This window comes from Aplidium turbinatum, chromosome 18 (assembly GCF_918807975.1).
Source record: "Aplidium turbinatum chromosome 18, kaAplTurb1.1, whole genome shotgun sequence".
NCBI classification, from domain to species: Eukaryota; Metazoa; Chordata; class Ascidiacea; order Aplousobranchia; family Polyclinidae; genus Aplidium; species Aplidium turbinatum.
In genome coordinates this window covers 1,140,160-1,159,421 of record NC_137489.1, presented here as the reverse complement: position 1 = coordinate 1,159,421, position 19,262 = coordinate 1,140,160, and the positions used below count along the sequence as shown (strand labels likewise).

Sequence of the window (19,262 nt, the reverse complement as noted above, 5' to 3'; positions counted from 1 at the left end):
CTTCAATTTTGCACAATAAAAGAGTTAAAACGTTAGTGATTTTTTTTCTGTACGGCAATAGCAATCAGCCTAAAAAAGCTTTTTTTTGCAAGATTTTATATCTTCATGTCATTTTGGTATGTCCAGACTCGTTAAACAAAGTTTTGTAACTTTTGTTTGCAATCTTTCTTCAAAATAATTTTTCCCGTTTCTCGGCATTGCGCTCTGAAACTTTGTCCGGAAGTAGAAGTGATTGTTCTTGTCAGTTTTGTGAAAGTCGCCGTTTCAATATCGCTGGCAACTGAAGAGAAAATAAATTACACAAAAAAGGATAAAAACTTTAAAAAATTTGGCAAAGGGTTGGTTGGTTTTAAATCTTTATCCTCGGACTGACAAAGCCTTGATAGGTTGTTCCTAGTAGTTTCGCATACTTGTAGAGGCTTTGACGCAGGGCCGGTTATCGAGATTGGCAGAGTGAAGTTTTCCGATTGTTGAAGTCTTGTTGCCGGGGAATTATTCCATCCACTAGGTGCTGAATGGAGAGCAGTCCTGAAATGCGTTGGTCAAGCGCACACCCAGAGAGCCGAACCAGCGCCGAGTGATCTTGAGCAGGGCGCGTAATCACTGAGCTAATGGGGCGGACAAGCTGAAGAGCGAGTCGGCCAATCGAGCAGTCGAAGTCGTATATCTTTCGCCGATTCCACAACCCAGGTTTTGACGCCGCTGCCAGTGAATACCACTAAAAGAAGTTTTGACAGCATGCAATGACCATTAACCCAGTCGAGAATATTACATCTTTCAAAAATAAATGACATGAATATGGAGTAGCTGGCATGTTGGTGTAGTGGCCTAGTTTAGTTAGGCCTACCTCTTGTTTGGATTTCGTTTTCTGCACATTTATTCCAGATTATCTAGAAAGAAAAAGGTCAAAATATTTGTCTCGTCGGAATTTAATCAAACCGGCCTGGTGGCTCAATGGTCACGGTTGCAGCTTTTCAGTCGATTGATTTGGGTTCGATACGCTCCCGGGTCATTCCTAAGACCTCATACAAATGGCACTCAATGTCCTTCCTATACTTCCCAACTGACAATAGAGTCGGATTTAAACGCTCAATCGATATTTCTTCGTAAACTTTTTTGCGTTTGTTTGATGACCGCAGGTCAAGTGGCCTCGTACTTCTAGTAACAAGATAAGGTCCGCATTATATTAATCCTCCGGCACTAACGACAATAGGGTTGTCAGTTTCTTTCGACCCCTTCTAGCAACTACCACCAATCAATCTATCAGACCCTGTATGGAGATGTTTTTTAACAAGCAGCATAAGCCAGGAGTCGAACCAGGATTGCATGATGGATTGGTGTTTTATTCACTGCGCCATCACTACAATGACAAACATATCTATTTTCAAACTTTCGCCAGTCAGTGCGACTGACTGTAAGGGTCCATCACACGTCTCCACACAACGATAGAACAAACAAAAATACATAATGAAGAAATCACTAAGGAACGCGGTACATCGCGATGTGTGATTGACAATCGCAAACGATGACACATGAGCATTGTAAGCAACGCTGCATTGATAAAGGTGGTTAGCGCTACAAGAAAGGTAAACATAATATCTCCTTAATGCATAGCATACAAATAAACATTCCAAAGGCTACAATGTACCCACAAACACAGGTTGGTAAAAGTCTTGTTTCTTTTTCACCAAAACAAAAGTCGTTTTTCAACGTTTTATCTTTAATTAATTTTCGGTTGCTTTTCATTGAACGGCAGTTGAAAGTTTAATGGAGTTTTTATAAAACATCCAACGCTATAAAATCTAACTACGACGCTGTTTCGATGACGTCACAGCGTTTGGTAGCTTGAACAGATCATGACGAGGCATTTGGTTCACGGCTACGAGCTCCATAGAAATGGATACAGGAGCCCATAGACGAGCCGCAGATCTGACGACAAACAACAACACACACTTGAGTGGGTCCCACAAAATCACTTGATCAATTCAAATGTATTGCTACTTGTGACATCACAGTTGCAAAAACAGGCTACAGAAATATACGAGGAAAGTAAGAGAACGATAAACACGTCGTTGGCAGCCAGCATGGGACAACGCTGTGGCCGGTGCTAGGAAAGTGATTCCTGAACTTTTTTCTACCAATGTACCATGCGCACGTTTTGTGCAGTGTTTTGTTACTATTTCATCGTCATTATGTTTCTTCCTCGTATTAATGAAGAAACAACACAATGCGCCATTGTTCTCGATTATGAGTTGTTCGCACCGCACTTTCATAATAAGTTTGCTGTACCACCTACATTTAGAAAATCTTAAAAGCAATCTCGCAAGTTCTGTGACTTTATATTGTCAACGTACGCACGTACCACCTGGGAGACTTTTATACTCCACAGTAAAGGAAGCAATGCGCTGGGACGACGAAACACGTGGTATATGAAAGTTTTATAATGTCATCTAAACAAACTATGGGGAGCAGCTGACTCGAAGACTATATGTCACTTCGCTGCTTCCTGTCGTCTGTTGTATCGCATCTGTGATCGCAGTGTGTTAACACACATATAATAATTGCGATAATAATTGCCCATTGCGATAACATACAAAACTGTATGTAATCGTAATGGGCGCAAATACAAGTGTGATTACTATTATTATTATATCTCAAAAGTTGTAAACAATATACAATAACAGCTGAATGAAGATTACACAATAGCATAAAATATAACAATATGCAAGATGATACAATTGCCAAAACACATTGCACGGGTGGTCCATCTACTTCCTTGGGGAGATCGCATATTTGTACAAGAGGTTCCCGGTACCGCTGTAGAACTTCAACGTCATCGACTGTGATGTGGCACTCAAAGTCGCGAACCCTCCAAGGCCGAGCAGGTTCGCCCAATAGAAGCGCAGCGAGTGAGGAGGGATGGATGCGGCGTGGTCTGTGCTGGGATCGATCACAGCGACCGCCCCACTAACAATGTACTGGACGGTGGACCCCGGCTCGTAGATGTGCTGTTGAAACATTTACAATCTCAACTAACATGTCGGTGCGTGGCGACAATGTTCAGCAGGACGTCGGTTCGACACCAACCGAGAGCGCGTTGTGGTGTCACAGTATGACGTCATTTCGCGTTTTTAAGTGAACACGAGAAATGGCTTAAACAAAGTGACCTTGTGGTCGCTTAACACAAACCTCCAACTACGTAAGCGTACACACGACAAATTAAGAATTAACAAGGATTCAAAATTCGTGGTGCTTATAAAAATACTAATATGAACTTTAACAAAACGAAAGTTATGTTTAACAAACTGGTAGACATTGGCAACAATATTCTTTTGGACGGAGCGACTATCGAAAAAGTTGATCACTATATATATCTTGTTGTAATTTTTTATATATATCAAAAAATTACAACCAACTCCAATAAAGAAGATGAAATCAAAAGAAGGATATCACTTGGATGGCAAGCCTTCGGAAGAGCAAGTTCGATATTTAAGTCAAAACTGCCTCTTTCTCTCAAGAAACAATCAATGCATCCTTCCAACCGCTACATATGGTGCAGAAACTTGGAACCTTACAAAGAAATTAACATTTAAACTAAGAACTACTGTATGCAGAGAGCACATGAACGAATCATGATGGGTTTAACATGGCGAGATAAAAAGACTGCCGAATGGATCAAAAATCAAACGAAATTACGAGATATATTAAGCACAATCAAGAAACTAAAATGGTCCTGGGCAGGTCATATAGCAAGATATCAGGACAATAGATAGACTAAAAAATTAACAACATGGACACCACGAGAAACCAAAAGAAAGAAAGGAAAACCAAAAGTGAGATGGAGGGACGACATTGACAAACAATGCAATACAACCAATTGGTACCAACTAGCACATAATCATGTAAATTGGCATGAAAAGGGGAAGGCTTGCCTTACGCTCTGCAGTGGGCTCTCACAGGCTGAAAATGATGAATGATGATAAGAATACTAATGACTGTAGACAGTGCACACCGTTTCGGCCTTCCAGCCTCCTCAGTGCAGAAGGTACACTGGTATGGCCATGGAGATATATGCCTCCGTGTGATGTTTTCCCATTTGTGGAACCCTAGCTCCAAAAATGGTACTACCGCCAACCTTGCCAAAGTGCTCAAACTGCAAGCAGTGAGCTTTGCACAATGCACAGCAAGGTGCCTCTAGTGAAATGCTCAATCGGCATATACCAAAAAAAATACTAATAAATGCAAAGTTATGACAGACGTTCAAAGTGCATCTAGTAACTTGCCACCAAAAAAAGTAAAAATTTGACCTCGGAATGGGAAACTCTCTTCAGACAAAGAATTCTAGAGGTTTCAACTCGCAGAAGCATGAAAGCACTAACGCCAGCCAGGTCATTGGCAATGTGAAGTTTCCACGTTGAAATGATGCTGCCTGTAAATTATTCCCGTCGCAAATGATACTGAAATTCATTGTTCAAGCGCCCACACTGAGAGTTGAACCATTTTGACTAATCTTGTTCGCTTCCAAAGTTGACTGCCCACTAAGCCATCAGGATGGTCTGCTGACCATTCTCCTGCATACTGGCCGGGATCTTCCTTGTATCTTTTTCCACCTCCACTCCTCCAGGCAATACTATTCATGTGTTCGTTGGAATGTAATAATTTAAAATTCTTTTTAAAGCTTTTTATTTACAGAGTACTAGCGTGGCGGCGGCGTATGCTCTGAAATTGTTTTCATTTAGTTACCAAGCCTGATTGTTTCTATTTACTGTAAAGAAGGAAGATCGCATATTGTGCATACTCAACTCCAACAAGACAAACTTTACCTGGAGAGTATGGTCGTGACCACAAACATAAGCTGCAACTTTGTATTTCTCCAGCATTGGTTTAACCTTTTCTATCAAGCATTTAGTGGGTCCATGTTCCGCTACCGACCATACCGGATAATGGCCAGCCACTATAACATAATGGTTTCTGAAAAATAAAATAAACTTTGCAAAAGATCAATTAGCTACAAGGAGTAATGAAAATTTGTAAAATATTTTGATAAATATTGAAACAATATTTATATCATTGCGTCACTTTTATTTTAACTCCCTTGTTGAAATTTCTCTAAAACAGTCACTTTGATTCAGCTTATGGTACCTGATAACTTAAAGCATACACGATTAGTTTAGCTGTGAAATCTTACTGGTTATTTTTCAATTTGTTCTCAATAAAACTCAATTGTTCGTCCACCATTGCTGGATTGACACCACCATCAGGTTGTGCCCCTGCCACTCCGGATGGTGGATCCCCACAAAGCATGACCGTGTCAATCATCACAATTGTCATGTTGAAATCTGCTCGTTGAACTTCTATGGAGTACCTGGAAAAAACAAGAGTGTCCGAATCTTTGACTTTTTTCCCTCATTATGAGTTTTCAATACGTTGAGTGTAATTTTTAAAGTGGGTGTACAAAATTCCGAAATTAAGTTCTTAAATTTGAGACAGGGCTTCGTTACTTTTAAAAACGAAATTCTTTAGTGTCATGAATTCTGCGGCATGCAGAAGCGGTCTTCTGCACGTTTTTCATGTTGAAATTTCGCAACAATGTTTAGGTGACTGCCAAAAGCACTTCTTTCAAAGCTAACTCCAATTCAGCAAAATGTGAAAAAAAGACACTTTTAAAACTAGACTCTTCATATGTTAATAAATGCAGCAAGTTCGATCATTATTCATCACTTATGATAAAAACGCATGCCAGTTCTTTCATGTTTTCAACGTTTATATCTCAATATCTCATTTGAAAGGAAGTTGTAACAAGATTTATTGCACAACTTCATGAATTTCATATTAAAATATTAAGCACTTGCATGATAATTATGCACAACCCATATTATATAATACAGGGCGTTCGCATTGTAGTTAATTCACAAAGAGTCAAAATTAACCAAGATATTTCCGGAAGCAATATTCTAGACTCTAGAAGTCTAGAGCAATCACCATGGCCATGGGCACAAAATTTTTTAAGAAATAAAAAAGCCGTTTCAGCAACTTGGGCTCCTCTTGGGAGACAAAAAAACTGAGCAGTGGTTGGGAACCAATGTACCTAGCTTGGCACCTTTCACCACTAGTAGGGTGTAACATTTTTCCAAAAGTATGGCAATAATATGCTTTACAGATGGGAAATGGTGATACTAAAATGCTCTAAAAAGATTTTTGACAATAAATTTGTTTTTAAGGTTCCACACTTAACTTGAAAATATTCATATTTTTAAGGGTCATTTCATTATAATAGGAACATTGGTTGGCACCACCTAATTTTTTTATTGACTTAAAACATGCTTCTCACTTTATAGAGAAGAATGGTGCAAATTTAATGAAAATCAGACAAGCCATTCTCGAGTTATAAGTAAAATAACATTTGGCCACTAGGTGGCTTCATGGAGAAGGAGCAATAGAAAAACGGCAATATCTCAAGAATCGCTCAACATATTTGGATAATTTTTAGCTCTACCCTCATGTTTTCTAGGGTGGGCTATCTGTTTATGAACACTGAAACAAGTTTTGGCTACTACTTTTTGAGATAATTTAAGAAATTGACCTCTTGTCGTTACGCACCAATAAAACTATGATGCGTAACTTTAAATGTTTTTTTTTAATTGGGTAGAGGAAAAATTAATGAAAAGTTTGGCAAAAACAAAAAAGTGCCAAAGTCTCAACTTTCTGCACAAATCGTCTATAACCCTTGCACAAATTGATAATAACAACAATCACTCAAAAATGTATATACCAGTATGAATATGACATCACAAAGGAGTATTGAACCTTTTCAGGGAAAATAAAAACATCCAAATGTTTCCATCTTTCACTACTTTTAAATGTGATTTGGGCAAAAAGTTAGGACTTTAGCACTACACTGTTTTTGCCAAACTCTTTATCAATCTTTCCTCTATCTCAGGGGTGGTCAACCAGTCAGAGACTATGAGCCTCATTTCTTACTGTGTTAATCGCAAAGAGCCACATCATACACATTGGCAGTAACGTAGCCAGGAATTTAAAAAGGGTGTCTTTCCCAAAGGCGACACCCAGCGGCGGGGGGTCTGGGGGCCTCCCCCAGAAATTTTTGAAAAATTATTTTGAATTTGGTGCATTCTGAGAGCATTTTCAACAAAAATGTGGGTATAAATATTCCTGTAAAATGGTGCTGTCTGGGGGCATAGCAAAAGGATAAGATCATGTTTTCTTGGGCATTTTTCGGTAATAAAGCTAAGTTTCTATGTTTTCTTGTTGCTAATTCCTAAAAAACATAAGTACAATATGAACGAAAGAGCCGCATAATACTGTACAAAGAGCCGCATGCGGCTCGCGAGCCGGGAGCAAGTCTTTTAGGCGCTGACAGTTAGGCGCTGGTCTAATAGGCGCGCACACTGTGGCGTCTGGATATTTAGGTGCGGAGCACTGTGGCGCCCGGTCATTTAAGTGCTATTCCTAGTAAAGTCTGTAGATTGTATCAGCTTGGCAGCTTGCCAGAAAATTATATCATGGCTTTCGTGAGTGAAGCTGCTTAAACCGGCAATGCTTTTCACACAAAATGTTATATTAAACAGAAAAATATGTTGTTGTTTTATTGAATTATTATTGTTTTATTTGTTGTTAGTCCAAGTTTGCGTTGGTGAAAGCTTTATCAATAAATTATTCAAGCTTCCGAACATTATTGAGTTCATTTTTAGTTAACTCTTTCGCGACCACGGACGTATACACACGCCTTGGGATTTTTGCCATGATGACCAAGGAAGTATCCCTACGTCCAAGGTTAAAAGGTAGCCTATTTCAAGCAAAAAAAAATGTAAATGATGGCAGATCCATAGTCTTTGCCTGTCCTTTTTTGGCTAATTAAAAAAAAATATTTTGGCGGCGCAGTTATCAGATGAGGACTTCTTAAAGATGGGGACGCAGTGGATTTTTTTTCTTTCACTCATTGGAATTGGCAGTCAAAACTGACTAGGCAACCCCTTACTTTGGAATTTCTCGATCAAAAAGACTGTAGGCTAAATTACGTAAACTTTTTGCTTAAAATTATAATATAACGTTTTGTGTGAAAAAGCATTGCCGTGTAAGCAGCTCACTGAAGCCATGACCAACAACGCACACGCATTAACAAAACAACGTATTTTGCTGTTCAATATAACATTTTGTGAAAAAGCATTGCCGGTTTCGGAAAAAGCATTCAAAAAAATAACATTTTGTGTGAAAAAGCATTGCCGGTTTAAGCAACTTCACTCACTGAAGCCATGACCAACAACGCACACGCATTAACAAAACAATATATTTGATACAATCTACAGACTTCACTAGGAATAGCACTTAAATGACCGGACGCCACAGTGCTCCGCACCTAAATATCCAGACGCCACAGTGTGCGCGCCTATTAGACCAGCGTCTAACTGTCAGCGCCTAAAAGACGTGGACCCCGCGAGCCACAGGTTGGCCAGGCCTGCTCTATCTAATTAAAAAAAATAATTTTTTTTTAAGTTACGCATCATGGTTTTATTGGTGCGTAACGACAATAGGTCAATTTCTTAAATTATCTCAAAAAGTAGTAGACAAAACTTGTTTTAGTGTTCATAAACAGATAACCCACCCCAGAAAACATGGCGATAGAGCAAAAAATTATCCAAATATGTTGAGCGGTTCTTGAGATATTGCCGTTTTTCTATTGTTCCTTATCTTTGAAGTCACCTAGTGGCCAAGGGTTATTTCACTTATAAAACTCGAGAACCGCTTGTCTGATTTTTATCAAATTTGCACCATTCTTCTCAAAAAAGTGAGAAGCATGTTTTAAGTCAATAAATAAATTAGGTGACAGTGCCAAAATCTGAAAATTTTGTTTGCATTAGAATGAAATGACTCTATAAAATGTCGCGTGACCTATTAATACTGTTGTTTTTGGCAAGGTCTTTGTTGTTGTAGTACTGTTGTATATGCGTAAGAGAGTTTTAAGTTTGTCTGGTCATCAAAAATAATTAAATTGACATCTTCCTAGCTTCCTTGGCCTAAATTTAAAGGCAAAATAAATTTCAAAAACTCTTAATTTAACAACATTTTACCGTAAAATGCAAACGGTGATATCTAAAGTAAAACGAATATTACGGCAGCAGATATGTTTGATTTGCACAATACAACATGTCTAAGAAAAATAACCAACAAAAAATCAAATTGAAATCAAATAACAATTCAAATCTTATTTAATCTCCTTCAACGAAGCTGTCATGCTTGTCGCAAATCCTCTAACAGCATTGTCTATTTTCATTATCCATGGAATCTTCACTATCAACCATCATGCTTTTCCTCTAGGCCAGTGTTTCTTAACCTTTACTTACCTGCTGATCCCCAAATTCTCGCTGAGTCACAAAAACAAAAATCTACCACATTTAATAGTAACCTAATACATTACTGTATCAATGAGACTTCTGTTGTTGTTTTTCTGAGACCAATAGTGAGATTCAGGGCTTTGTCTCGGAAACAGAAATTCTCATGTCATTTTCGCATACAAGCCGGTTTCGTTTTTTTGCTTTAACATCCACCAGAATAGAAAACGCGTGCTCGCATAAATAAGTGGTTATGAATAGTATGAGAACTTCAAGGGCAACTTTTGTAATAAGAGGATAACTTCCCATTTGTTTGAATAAAACGTTTGAAGATTTGTTGTGTTGAAGTTTCTTTTTTGCACCAAACTTTCTTGAAGCTTGATAATGTCATCCAAGTATGGACTGTTTATATTTGCTGTTGTAGTATCATCAGCAAATGGTTGACGTATCCATGCTGGATAATTGCGGTTGTTCAGGAAAGTAGTTTTGAAATGAATTTTGCAACTTTGCCATTAATTGCTGTATCGGAACTACTTACTTCTTCGTCCAGACGTGAAAAGTTAGCGAAGGTGTTATCTTCTAATCGCTGCCACCACAACTGCAATTTCCTCTGAAAATCATTCATTTGCTCTTCAGCTTCTATTACATTTTACCACCTCCTTGCATTTGGTAATTTTGCATTTGATACTTTCATCAAATCGCGAATGAGCAACATTAACACAGGACCATCAACTGCACTAGGCCTACAATAAATACTGCAAAACATAGGTGCATAAACATCGATGATAAACCGACAAATCTGGCGAATCACAAAGCTTTGGTTTTCGTATACCATAAATTCTAATATGTATGCAATACATATATATATATACTAAATACTTATCCCAACCAAACCAAGGAACCATAAATGACAAACAGTTGCTAATAATGTATGTTTGTAGAAATTTCACAGTTGATGACAATTTTACAAAAAGATAGTGGTCAAATGTAAAAAAAATACTGCAAATGTTGTACGCACGATAGGTTATTTACAGAATAATACTGTAGGTACCGTACACACAAAATAAATGTTGCAAAACATGATTTGATAAGTAATATAGAATAGGCATGACATTTCTTTAATCTAATATGTAATACATCCTTTTCCTACCATTTGCAGTTATTTATAAACAAAAAAATTAAGTGTAAAACATAAAAAAGCCTCTATTTTACCTAATTTGCATATATCCGAAAGCACTATATTTCAACCTGAGTGTGGAACCTTAAAAAATCGTTTTTAATCCCTAAAAATTGGTTTCTGCTATCAGTGAGGCATTTCCCACCTGTGAGAAACATTATTGGAACAAAATGAAAATATTTTTCAAAAAGTGTTACACCCTAACCACTAGCCGATCAATGAATTGTCAATGATGCACTGTGAACAAAGAGTGGAATCCTTGAATATCACCAGATCCGAATCTTCCAAATCACAACATCTGATCAATATTGGAGAATGATATATCATGGACTCTCACGTAGGCATGGAAGGTTTGCAAATAAAATTGACCACACAATGGACAAATATTCCCCAAATGTATAATTGCATATGTCCAATTGTCAACATATCTCCAACAAATTATTGATGTAAATGGGGGCATAGCAAATGAACTATCGCTTTGTTTCATCACTGTATGCATTCTTATCAACAAATATAGTACAAAAGGTATGCAACGTCACACTTTTCACTTACCACAGACTGGGATATATCCATCTCGATGAATGCTTTGAATATTCAATCTCAGCTGAAATGTTGCCACGGTGATCGTGATTCCCCGCCAGCACATACCAAGGTACTTGGAGAAAGGAAGGATGTCGAAACACATCTTCAAAAGTTTTCTAACATAAAAATACATCATCAGTTGATAAATCACATCAACATCATCAACCACAGTAGTTCAGTTCAGCAGGCCATAGTCCTAAGAGGGTCTGCTACTATTCGGTGAGAGCCTTTTTCGGTGAGAGCCCTATTCGGTGATTTTTTTAAATTTTTTTGAAAATTATTGGGTACCCTAGCCTAATTAAAACCCCTAACCCCAAAACCCCCTAACCCAAACCCCAAAAACCTAAACCCCCAAAAAACCCAAAACCCTCAAAAACCCAAACCCACAAACCCCAAAAACCCCTAAAACTCCCAAACCCACAAAACCCCCCAACCCCTAACCAACCCCCAACCCCTAACCAACCCCAAACCCCTAACCAACCCCAAACCTCTAACCAACCCCAAACCCCTAACCAACCCCAAACCCCTAACCAACCCCAAACCCCTAACCAACCCCAAACCCCTATCTCCTAACCCTATAACGGCAATGATAATTAGGCTACGGCACGCAATAGTTTAAAAAAAAAACTCACCGAATAGGGCTCTCACCGAAAAAGGCTCTCACCGAATAGGGAACTCACCGAATCGGACTCACCGAATCGGGCCATTCCGGTCCTAAGAAGGGTTGTAAGCATTTTTTTCTAGGGCAGCGTACTGTTCATATGTGAGAAAAATCAAAGGCTACAGTCAAAGGGGCACCACTCCGCAATCGATGACAGTCCTTTAAATGTCTTGCCAAAGACAAACAGCTACATGCTCTTGAGCGGTGTCAAACTAGCGACCTTTCCAACGTCAAACCATGGCTCTCATCACTTTGCTATGCAGCCACCACTTGACTACTATCACAGTGGTAGAATATCAAATTAAGCAGAGAAATGTAGAGTAAAAGTTTACCTTAAATCTTGGATCATGTTCATTTTTCACACCATCAAAATAAAAATTGTCACCCAAAGCAAGAGCGAAATCAACTTTTTCTTCAGTTGCTGTTTTCATAATTTGATTTGCTGTTATAAATTCGAAAGATGAATAGTAGGGGTGAAATGGTATTCCACCCCAATCACCAACAGCCAATATGTTTGCAGAATGAGAATCTGAAACAATTAGGACAAACAATATTCTCAAAAACATTTTGACACCACACACAAATCTTCAGAAATGAAAGGTTAAGCTACTGGCATGCGAGCAGACTTAGATTTTTTATTTCAATAATTAATGAGAGACCACGTCTGGCACATTACCAAACAACATCGGTTCAAACAATTTAATGTATATACGTTTCAGAAAATATGTAGCTTATATATAATATGGTTCAAATTCTTCAACTCATTGGGGCTAAGTTATTTTTGGCAGCTAAGGACCTGGCATGTGCTTTTTTCAACCACACTGTTATTTTTTAATACTGTACGTTTAAACATAAACAAGCCACAAGATTGCTTCACAAGTTGAAGAAAATTTATTGACAAATCGCTTGCAAATTCAACTGGGCTCACTAGTGTTTTCACTGAAAGTAGTAAATCTATTTAAAATTTGTTAGATGTCTCTGCCACAATCTCCTTCAAACCAATTAATCTGAACCAGCACCATTAAGTTATGCATGTAATATGAAACAGCTAATATTCAAATAGGTTTCCAGTAAATGTTGAAACACTGCGTTTCTACTGCCCTTAATTAATTGCTTTTATAAAATGATTGAAGTTTTCCAGAATTCCGCCCAAAACTTCTCACCAAATGACCATTTCGTATTTTAATAACTAATTTTTCAATTTCTAATGCTTCGTATACAGAGTACACCAATACACCAATACCACTTTTAAAAAGCTGATTCTCAGTTGGTTGAGCGCCCAACTTTGTTGATGAAGAAATAAAAATCAAAAAAGTAGAAATAAGTCAGTTTTCAAGGTGTGTGTTTGAGTAACACATTTTAAGGACTGCTGTCCATTCAGTAGCAGCTACTAGATGCAACAATTCACAGGTAACAACACTTCAACCAGCAGAAAATTCACTCTGTCTATTTAGGTGACCTATGTATCTGCAATTCTGCATCAGTGGTTCAATGAATAAAAACTCACAGAAGCTTTTCTGGTACCGGTATGTGGATAAACATTCAAACAACCAATCAGTTTATACATACTATCACTTATCTCACCTGATGAATCTTTGACAGATCTTGCTTTGATGTTGCTAGATAAAACATTATTACAAAACAATATGAAGAAGAAGAATTGCAAGAAAATTGTTTGAACCATTTTGAATTGAACACTGGTATTAGGTATTTTTTGCAGTAGAATACAGGTACAAAACTTAGCTTCTGATCACATTTTAGCATAAATGTTCTGCATATAAAAAAGATAGAGTGAGCTTTGCTTAGCTGGACACATTTTCCACTCTCAGACTTCTTGCATTTACAGAAACTCAAATATGTCACTTTGGGGAGAATGCAACCTAATTCGTACCATGAACAATTTGTACCGTCAGTTCGTACCTTGAAAAGATCGAGAGAAAAAACTAAAAAAAGCTGAAGTCGCTGATCGCAGTTTCCACAAACATTTTAAAATTTTCCGCAAACAAACAAAAACTCTTAGGATCATTACGAGAAATTTTAAAATGTTTGCGGAAACTCCGATCAACCTTAACCCTAACCTTTTTTAAATGTTTGCAGAAACTGCAAATCTGCGATCAGCAACTTCGGCAAACTCTTCGGATCATTACAGGAAATTTTAAAATGTTTGCGGAAACTGCGGAAAAACGGAAACTGCGATCAGCGATGTTCTATTTTTTTCTCTCGATCTTTTTAATTTGTTTATTTGCAGATACCGATACCTAACCGATGCTACGATACCCTAACCCTTTTAAAATGTTTGCGGAAACTGCAATTAGCAACTTCGGCTTTTTTAAATTTTTTTTCTTGATCTTTTCAAGGTACGAACTGACGGTATGAATTGTTCATGGTACGAATTAGGTTGCACCCCTTTGGGGACGCTGTCCAATGATCCTTCTTGACAATTTTATTTTTATAAGGAATTACCCTTACCCACATATCTCCTCTGTTTTCCAGTACAATTACCATCAAACACTAGTTCAAATGTTGTCCAAACCAAATAAGATGTCACAGACAAGACAAAAGTAACTCCATACAGAAAAATCTCAAAAATCAACGTCAAAAAAACAAAACTTTTCAGGTAATTGTGGTAGGCTATTTATTTTATAAAAGTCGGCTTGAAATGAAACCGGCAATTCGGGGAACAAAACTAGATCCCCAACCCAAGAAATAAAATAGCCTCTATAGTCTATGCCATGGTAGCTCAGTTGGTTAGCGAGAGACTTTGTAAACGTAGAAACTTCTAGATCAAGAGGCATTGGTTTGAATCTCGGGGTGTGCACTTGAGTAATGCACGTTAAGGACTGCTCTACATTCAGCAGTACGGTATCTAATGGATGGAATAATTCTCCACCAACAACACTCAATCGGAAACTTCACTTTGTCAATCTCAGTGACCGGGCCTGCACCAGTGGTTCAAAGACTATACAAGTATGCGAAACTGCCAAGATTGAGCTCTCAAAGAAGCTTTTGAGAGCTGAATCTCCGTCCAAGGATAAAGATTCAATCAATAGGCAAGTGCCAACTGCCAACTTGAATTTGTTGTTTGTTTTGTTCTCAAAATGAAAATTAGTCACTTCAGTGTTGCCAGATGATGCTTAGTGCTTTTCTCAAGCTTGACTGAAAATTTTTCATAAATCAATCATTTTTTTCTTTTGCTTTTTTCAAACCTTCAAACTAATTACATTTTTTCTGAAAACAAACAAAGTTTTAAATTTTTAAATTCATCAATTTTTTTTTTTTTAAATTATTTACTTTCACTTAAGCAATCAATGGTTTATTTTCCAAAAACAGGAAAAGTAGCCTACATGTCCAAAACATGCAAGTTGTAAATGCACTGCTATAATGGCACATGTTCCCATATTGACAGGAAGACAACGAAACGACCATACAGTTTACTATGGACCTTGACTTCAGAGTAAAGTCACGACAGTTTACTAGTCAATGGCCACCCTACAGAAATGATAATTTTGTCACTTCAGACACAAAAAAATGTAGGCCTAACAGAAAAATACAGTGTTTCCTACACTTCAAAATACACACAAAAAGGAAAATGAACATACGTTTGAGATAATGTTAACATAAAATTACAAGAAATAAGCCGAGATTAAATTTTCATAAATCGATATAATTTCTCTAAATTGTGAAAAATAGTAGGCTACAATTTAGATGTCCTTATAATATTTCAGTCAACTAAGGCCAAAGCTTTGATTCATCTTCTTGTTTATAAGACAATAATTCATGCAACATCTCTCAACTACTGCAACCAGTGCGCTGTATCAGTGTTGGGATTTATTAGATCTCCATGCAGTGGCGTAGCCAGGAAAAAATTTGGGGGGGGGCCAAATATTTGATGTATCAAAGAGAACGATAAAGTATTTGATTAAAGACATCGCCACCTGATGTGCAGTGGCGCATCCTGGGGATTGAGCAATGGAAGCAATAAAACTGGTGGGGGTTTAGAGCGTGCCAGAGGCACGCGTATTCTAGGGGGGTCCGGGGGCATGCTCCCCCAGAAAATTTTTGCAAAATTACACTAAAACAATGGATTATAGCGCTTTCTGGAAACACTTTTAGGGTAATATTTGTATGAAATTTATTAGCAGATAAACAGCTATTAACTTATTAAAGGTAGCTCTTGCACACAAACGGGCAAAAACTGCGGCTAAAATTGAAGAACACCAAAAACTCAGCTACACAAAAATCCTACAGAGTAAGCGATTCTGAAATTGCTTCCACAGATTAGTTAAAAGAAGCGTAAATCGCGTAAACTTTACGCGATTTACGATTTGCAAAATTTATTGGTGTCTTTCTGTGTGTCTAAAACAAGTCCTGGGGGGCATTAATAGCCAGATGTCTTGGAAAACGATATAAATTTCTACAAATTTTGTTATATTTTCAACAAAGGGCTCAACTTCGGAATCCAAACTTTGAAAATTTGGGGGGGGCCATGGCCCCTTTCGCCCCCCCCTGGCTACGCCTATCCATGTCCTCATTGTCCTGTAGGCTACGTTGGAAAATTGAACAGCGATGCAACCCACCTACAAATACGGCGTAGAGACCCAGTGCTAATGCCAGGCCCGGAGCCAGCCGGGGGCCTCGCCCCCCTGAAAAAAATTTGCCTCCCCCCTGGCAAAATCCCAACATTCTCGAGCAACAGCTACAATTATAATGATTTAATTTTTTCGTCCCCCACTCTAAAAAAAAGTTGGCCCTCTTGCTCTGCGGTCTGGCTACGGCCCTGGCTAATTCTTTATTGTTTTTCTCCACATTCTGTACGTAATATTTGTATTATTGAAACTCACAAGTTTAAAAATAGAAAATAGTTGACAAATCGTAATCTCTAATTATTTTAAACTTTGTAAACTTTAATTATATACATGCGTGAGCAGTGAGCACCTGTCTTAGAACAATCGTTTTGAAAACGTACTCTAATTCTAATAACCTAATTTATCAATTTGCTTTCGATTTCTGACTTGAACTTTGTTCTCTCATGGCATAATATATCTGGTCATGGTCAGTTACTGTCACTTTTTGTGTTGATTCAACGTCTAGGCACATTGTTTCATTGTGGAAGAGGTGAACATCTGGATTTTAAATAATTATTAATTACTTTGTTTTGGGCATAACCTATTTTGCAGATAGTTTTGAATATTTATTTTTAACTTCTGCTTGGACATTTTATTGTTGGTAACCTGGACTTTTGTCAGTCAAAAAGAAAACATGGCTTTAACGGACCGCTTCCTTTTTATATCTAGATTTAACGTCTGTGCGCGTTGTGTCAAAGTGGAAGAAAACTGATTTGCTGTGTAACCTTTTTTTTGACAAGTTGTCTTAACTACTTGATAAAATCCGATGCAATTTCCATATTTTGACAATTCTTACTACAGCTGCATGACTTTTTCCAATCTGGAGATAACTTACTATTAGCCTACTATTCCAGACAAACAAATATAAGACGTTCCAAATTATCATTTTTTACATTCCTAATTCAGCATTCAGACTTTCAATTATTCGGATTATTATTCCGATTACATACTGATTATTGTTATGTTCTGACCTTCGGTCGCATCATTAGCTAGTTGGCAAAAAAATTCATATGTCAAGCGCAGTCTCGCTGGACTTCTGAGTCCTCTGTGCCTTTATGAAAATGTCACGAAAATAAACGCTCGATAAAACCGAAGAACTTGCAATGGCAACACTAAGTCATATGATACAGAATGAAGATTAAACGGTGAACGTTAGCACATGACCACAGACGTAAGGCCAATATTTTGATACGCTTCAAAACTTTCTTTACTTCAAGGAATTTTCTCTAACTTTTATAAGATTGCGTTGCACTGCACACAACGAGAATCGACGAATCGTTTTGTGATCTTACCCCTTCTTCGTCTACAGTCGGTCGCTCGAATGAGCGCTCAAGGAAGACCAAAATGATAGATAAGTTAGCAGGGCAGGATTTAGCTGATGGGGGGCCCGGGGCACTTTTAGATCGGGGGGTCCCCCTGCAAAAAAAAAATTACGTCTACAGTAGCACTAATCCAGCACTGCACAGCATTTTGCAGAAACTTCAAAGACTGAAAGAAAGAAAAAATAACACAAAATCACATTTCTTCCACGTAGTGGGGCCCTTTAAAAATTGGTAAGCCCGGGGCACCTGCACCCTACTTAAGCTACGTTGATTTTGCACTCTGTGAGCAATGGCGATTTTTCTCTTTTCACTGATTTCCGCAACAAATAAAACGTGTCTATCACCACTTTGTAGCGCGCAAGAAGCGAAGAACTACCGTAAAAAATCACGCTGTCCAGAGCAGGCGACAAAGTGAACGCTTTTAGACATTTCAAAGGCAGCAACTTGTATCAAAATCGCAACCACTTGTAGAGCGCCAACTAAAAGCAGCTTTAATCATTTAACCAAAGAATCGGAATCGGCAAATATTTAAGAATCGGCATCGGCAAAAATTCTGTAATCGGCACATCCCTACTATTATTGCTTCAGCTCCGTATTTGTTCGCGTTAAACAAACAATTGTTACAATTCAAATTTAAAATATATTTTTGCTGCATTAGCTCTATTTTTGTCAAGAATTTTGCGGCGGTCATTTATGACCGACCAATGAGCCGGCTTCGGCAGACATTCGAGGTCATTCTGGAGGTCATGTCCGCCATGACCGCCGGATATTTCGAGGCCTGAGCTTAGCTGGAAAGATCGAGAGAAAAAACTAAAAAAAGCTGAAGTCGCTGATCGCAGTTTCCACTAACATTTTAAAATTTTCCGCAAACAAACAAAAACTCTTAGGATCATTACGAGAAATTTTAAAATGTTTGCGGAAACCCCGATCAACCTTAACCCTAACCTTTTTTAAATGTTTGCAGAAACTGCAAATCTGCGATCAGCAACTTCGGCAAACTCTTCGGATCATTACAGGAAATTTTAAAATGTTTGCGGAAACTGCGGAAAAACGGAAACTGCGATCAGCGATGTTCTATTTTTTTCTCTCGATCTTTTTAGTTTGTTTATTTGCAGATACCGATACCTAACCGATGCTACGATACCCTAACCCTTTTAAAATGTACGCCTTCCGACATACACCTGACCCACGCTGCAGCCGACAGCAATGTCTGATTTTCCGGTTGTCTACTCTACTTATGACTTAAATTTGGTACTACCCATTACTCGAAATCGATCACTGGGTAGAGGCAATTATCGTAAAGTTTCTTGCCCAGAGAAACAACAGCAAGTGCGGGTGGCTGGAGTCGAACATGGAGGCTCTCGACTGCGAGCCCAACGCGCTAATCACTCGGCCACGGCTGCCAAAGCTCGGCCACGGCTAACATTAATTATTCGCAAACACAGTGCGCACAAGGTTTGAACCAAGCGCGATGTTTTAGGTTTAAATTTGAATTTTGCATGTTTAGGTCAGTGGCGTAGCCAGAAAAAAATTTTGGGGGAAGCC

General features: G+C 38.1%; 1 protein-coding gene across 1 annotated transcript; it reads right to left on the bottom strand.

Moving 5' to 3' along the window:
* Window positions 1-1,330: 1,330 nt before the first annotated feature.
* Window positions 1,331-13,537, bottom strand: LOC145787422 (tartrate-resistant acid phosphatase type 5-like). Its single transcript, XM_082599165.1, has 6 exons — window positions 13,355-13,537; window positions 12,103-12,299; window positions 11,080-11,225; window positions 5,189-5,365; window positions 4,824-4,971; window positions 1,331-3,008 (listed from the first exon to the last, which is right to left on the bottom strand). Exons 1-6 carry the CDS (start codon window positions 13,452-13,454, stop codon window positions 2,769-2,771), a joined length of 1,008 nt encoding a protein of 335 aa, XP_082455291.1. The 5' UTR covers window positions 13,455-13,537; the 3' UTR covers window positions 1,331-2,768.
* Window positions 13,538-19,262: the final 5,725 nt, after the last annotated feature.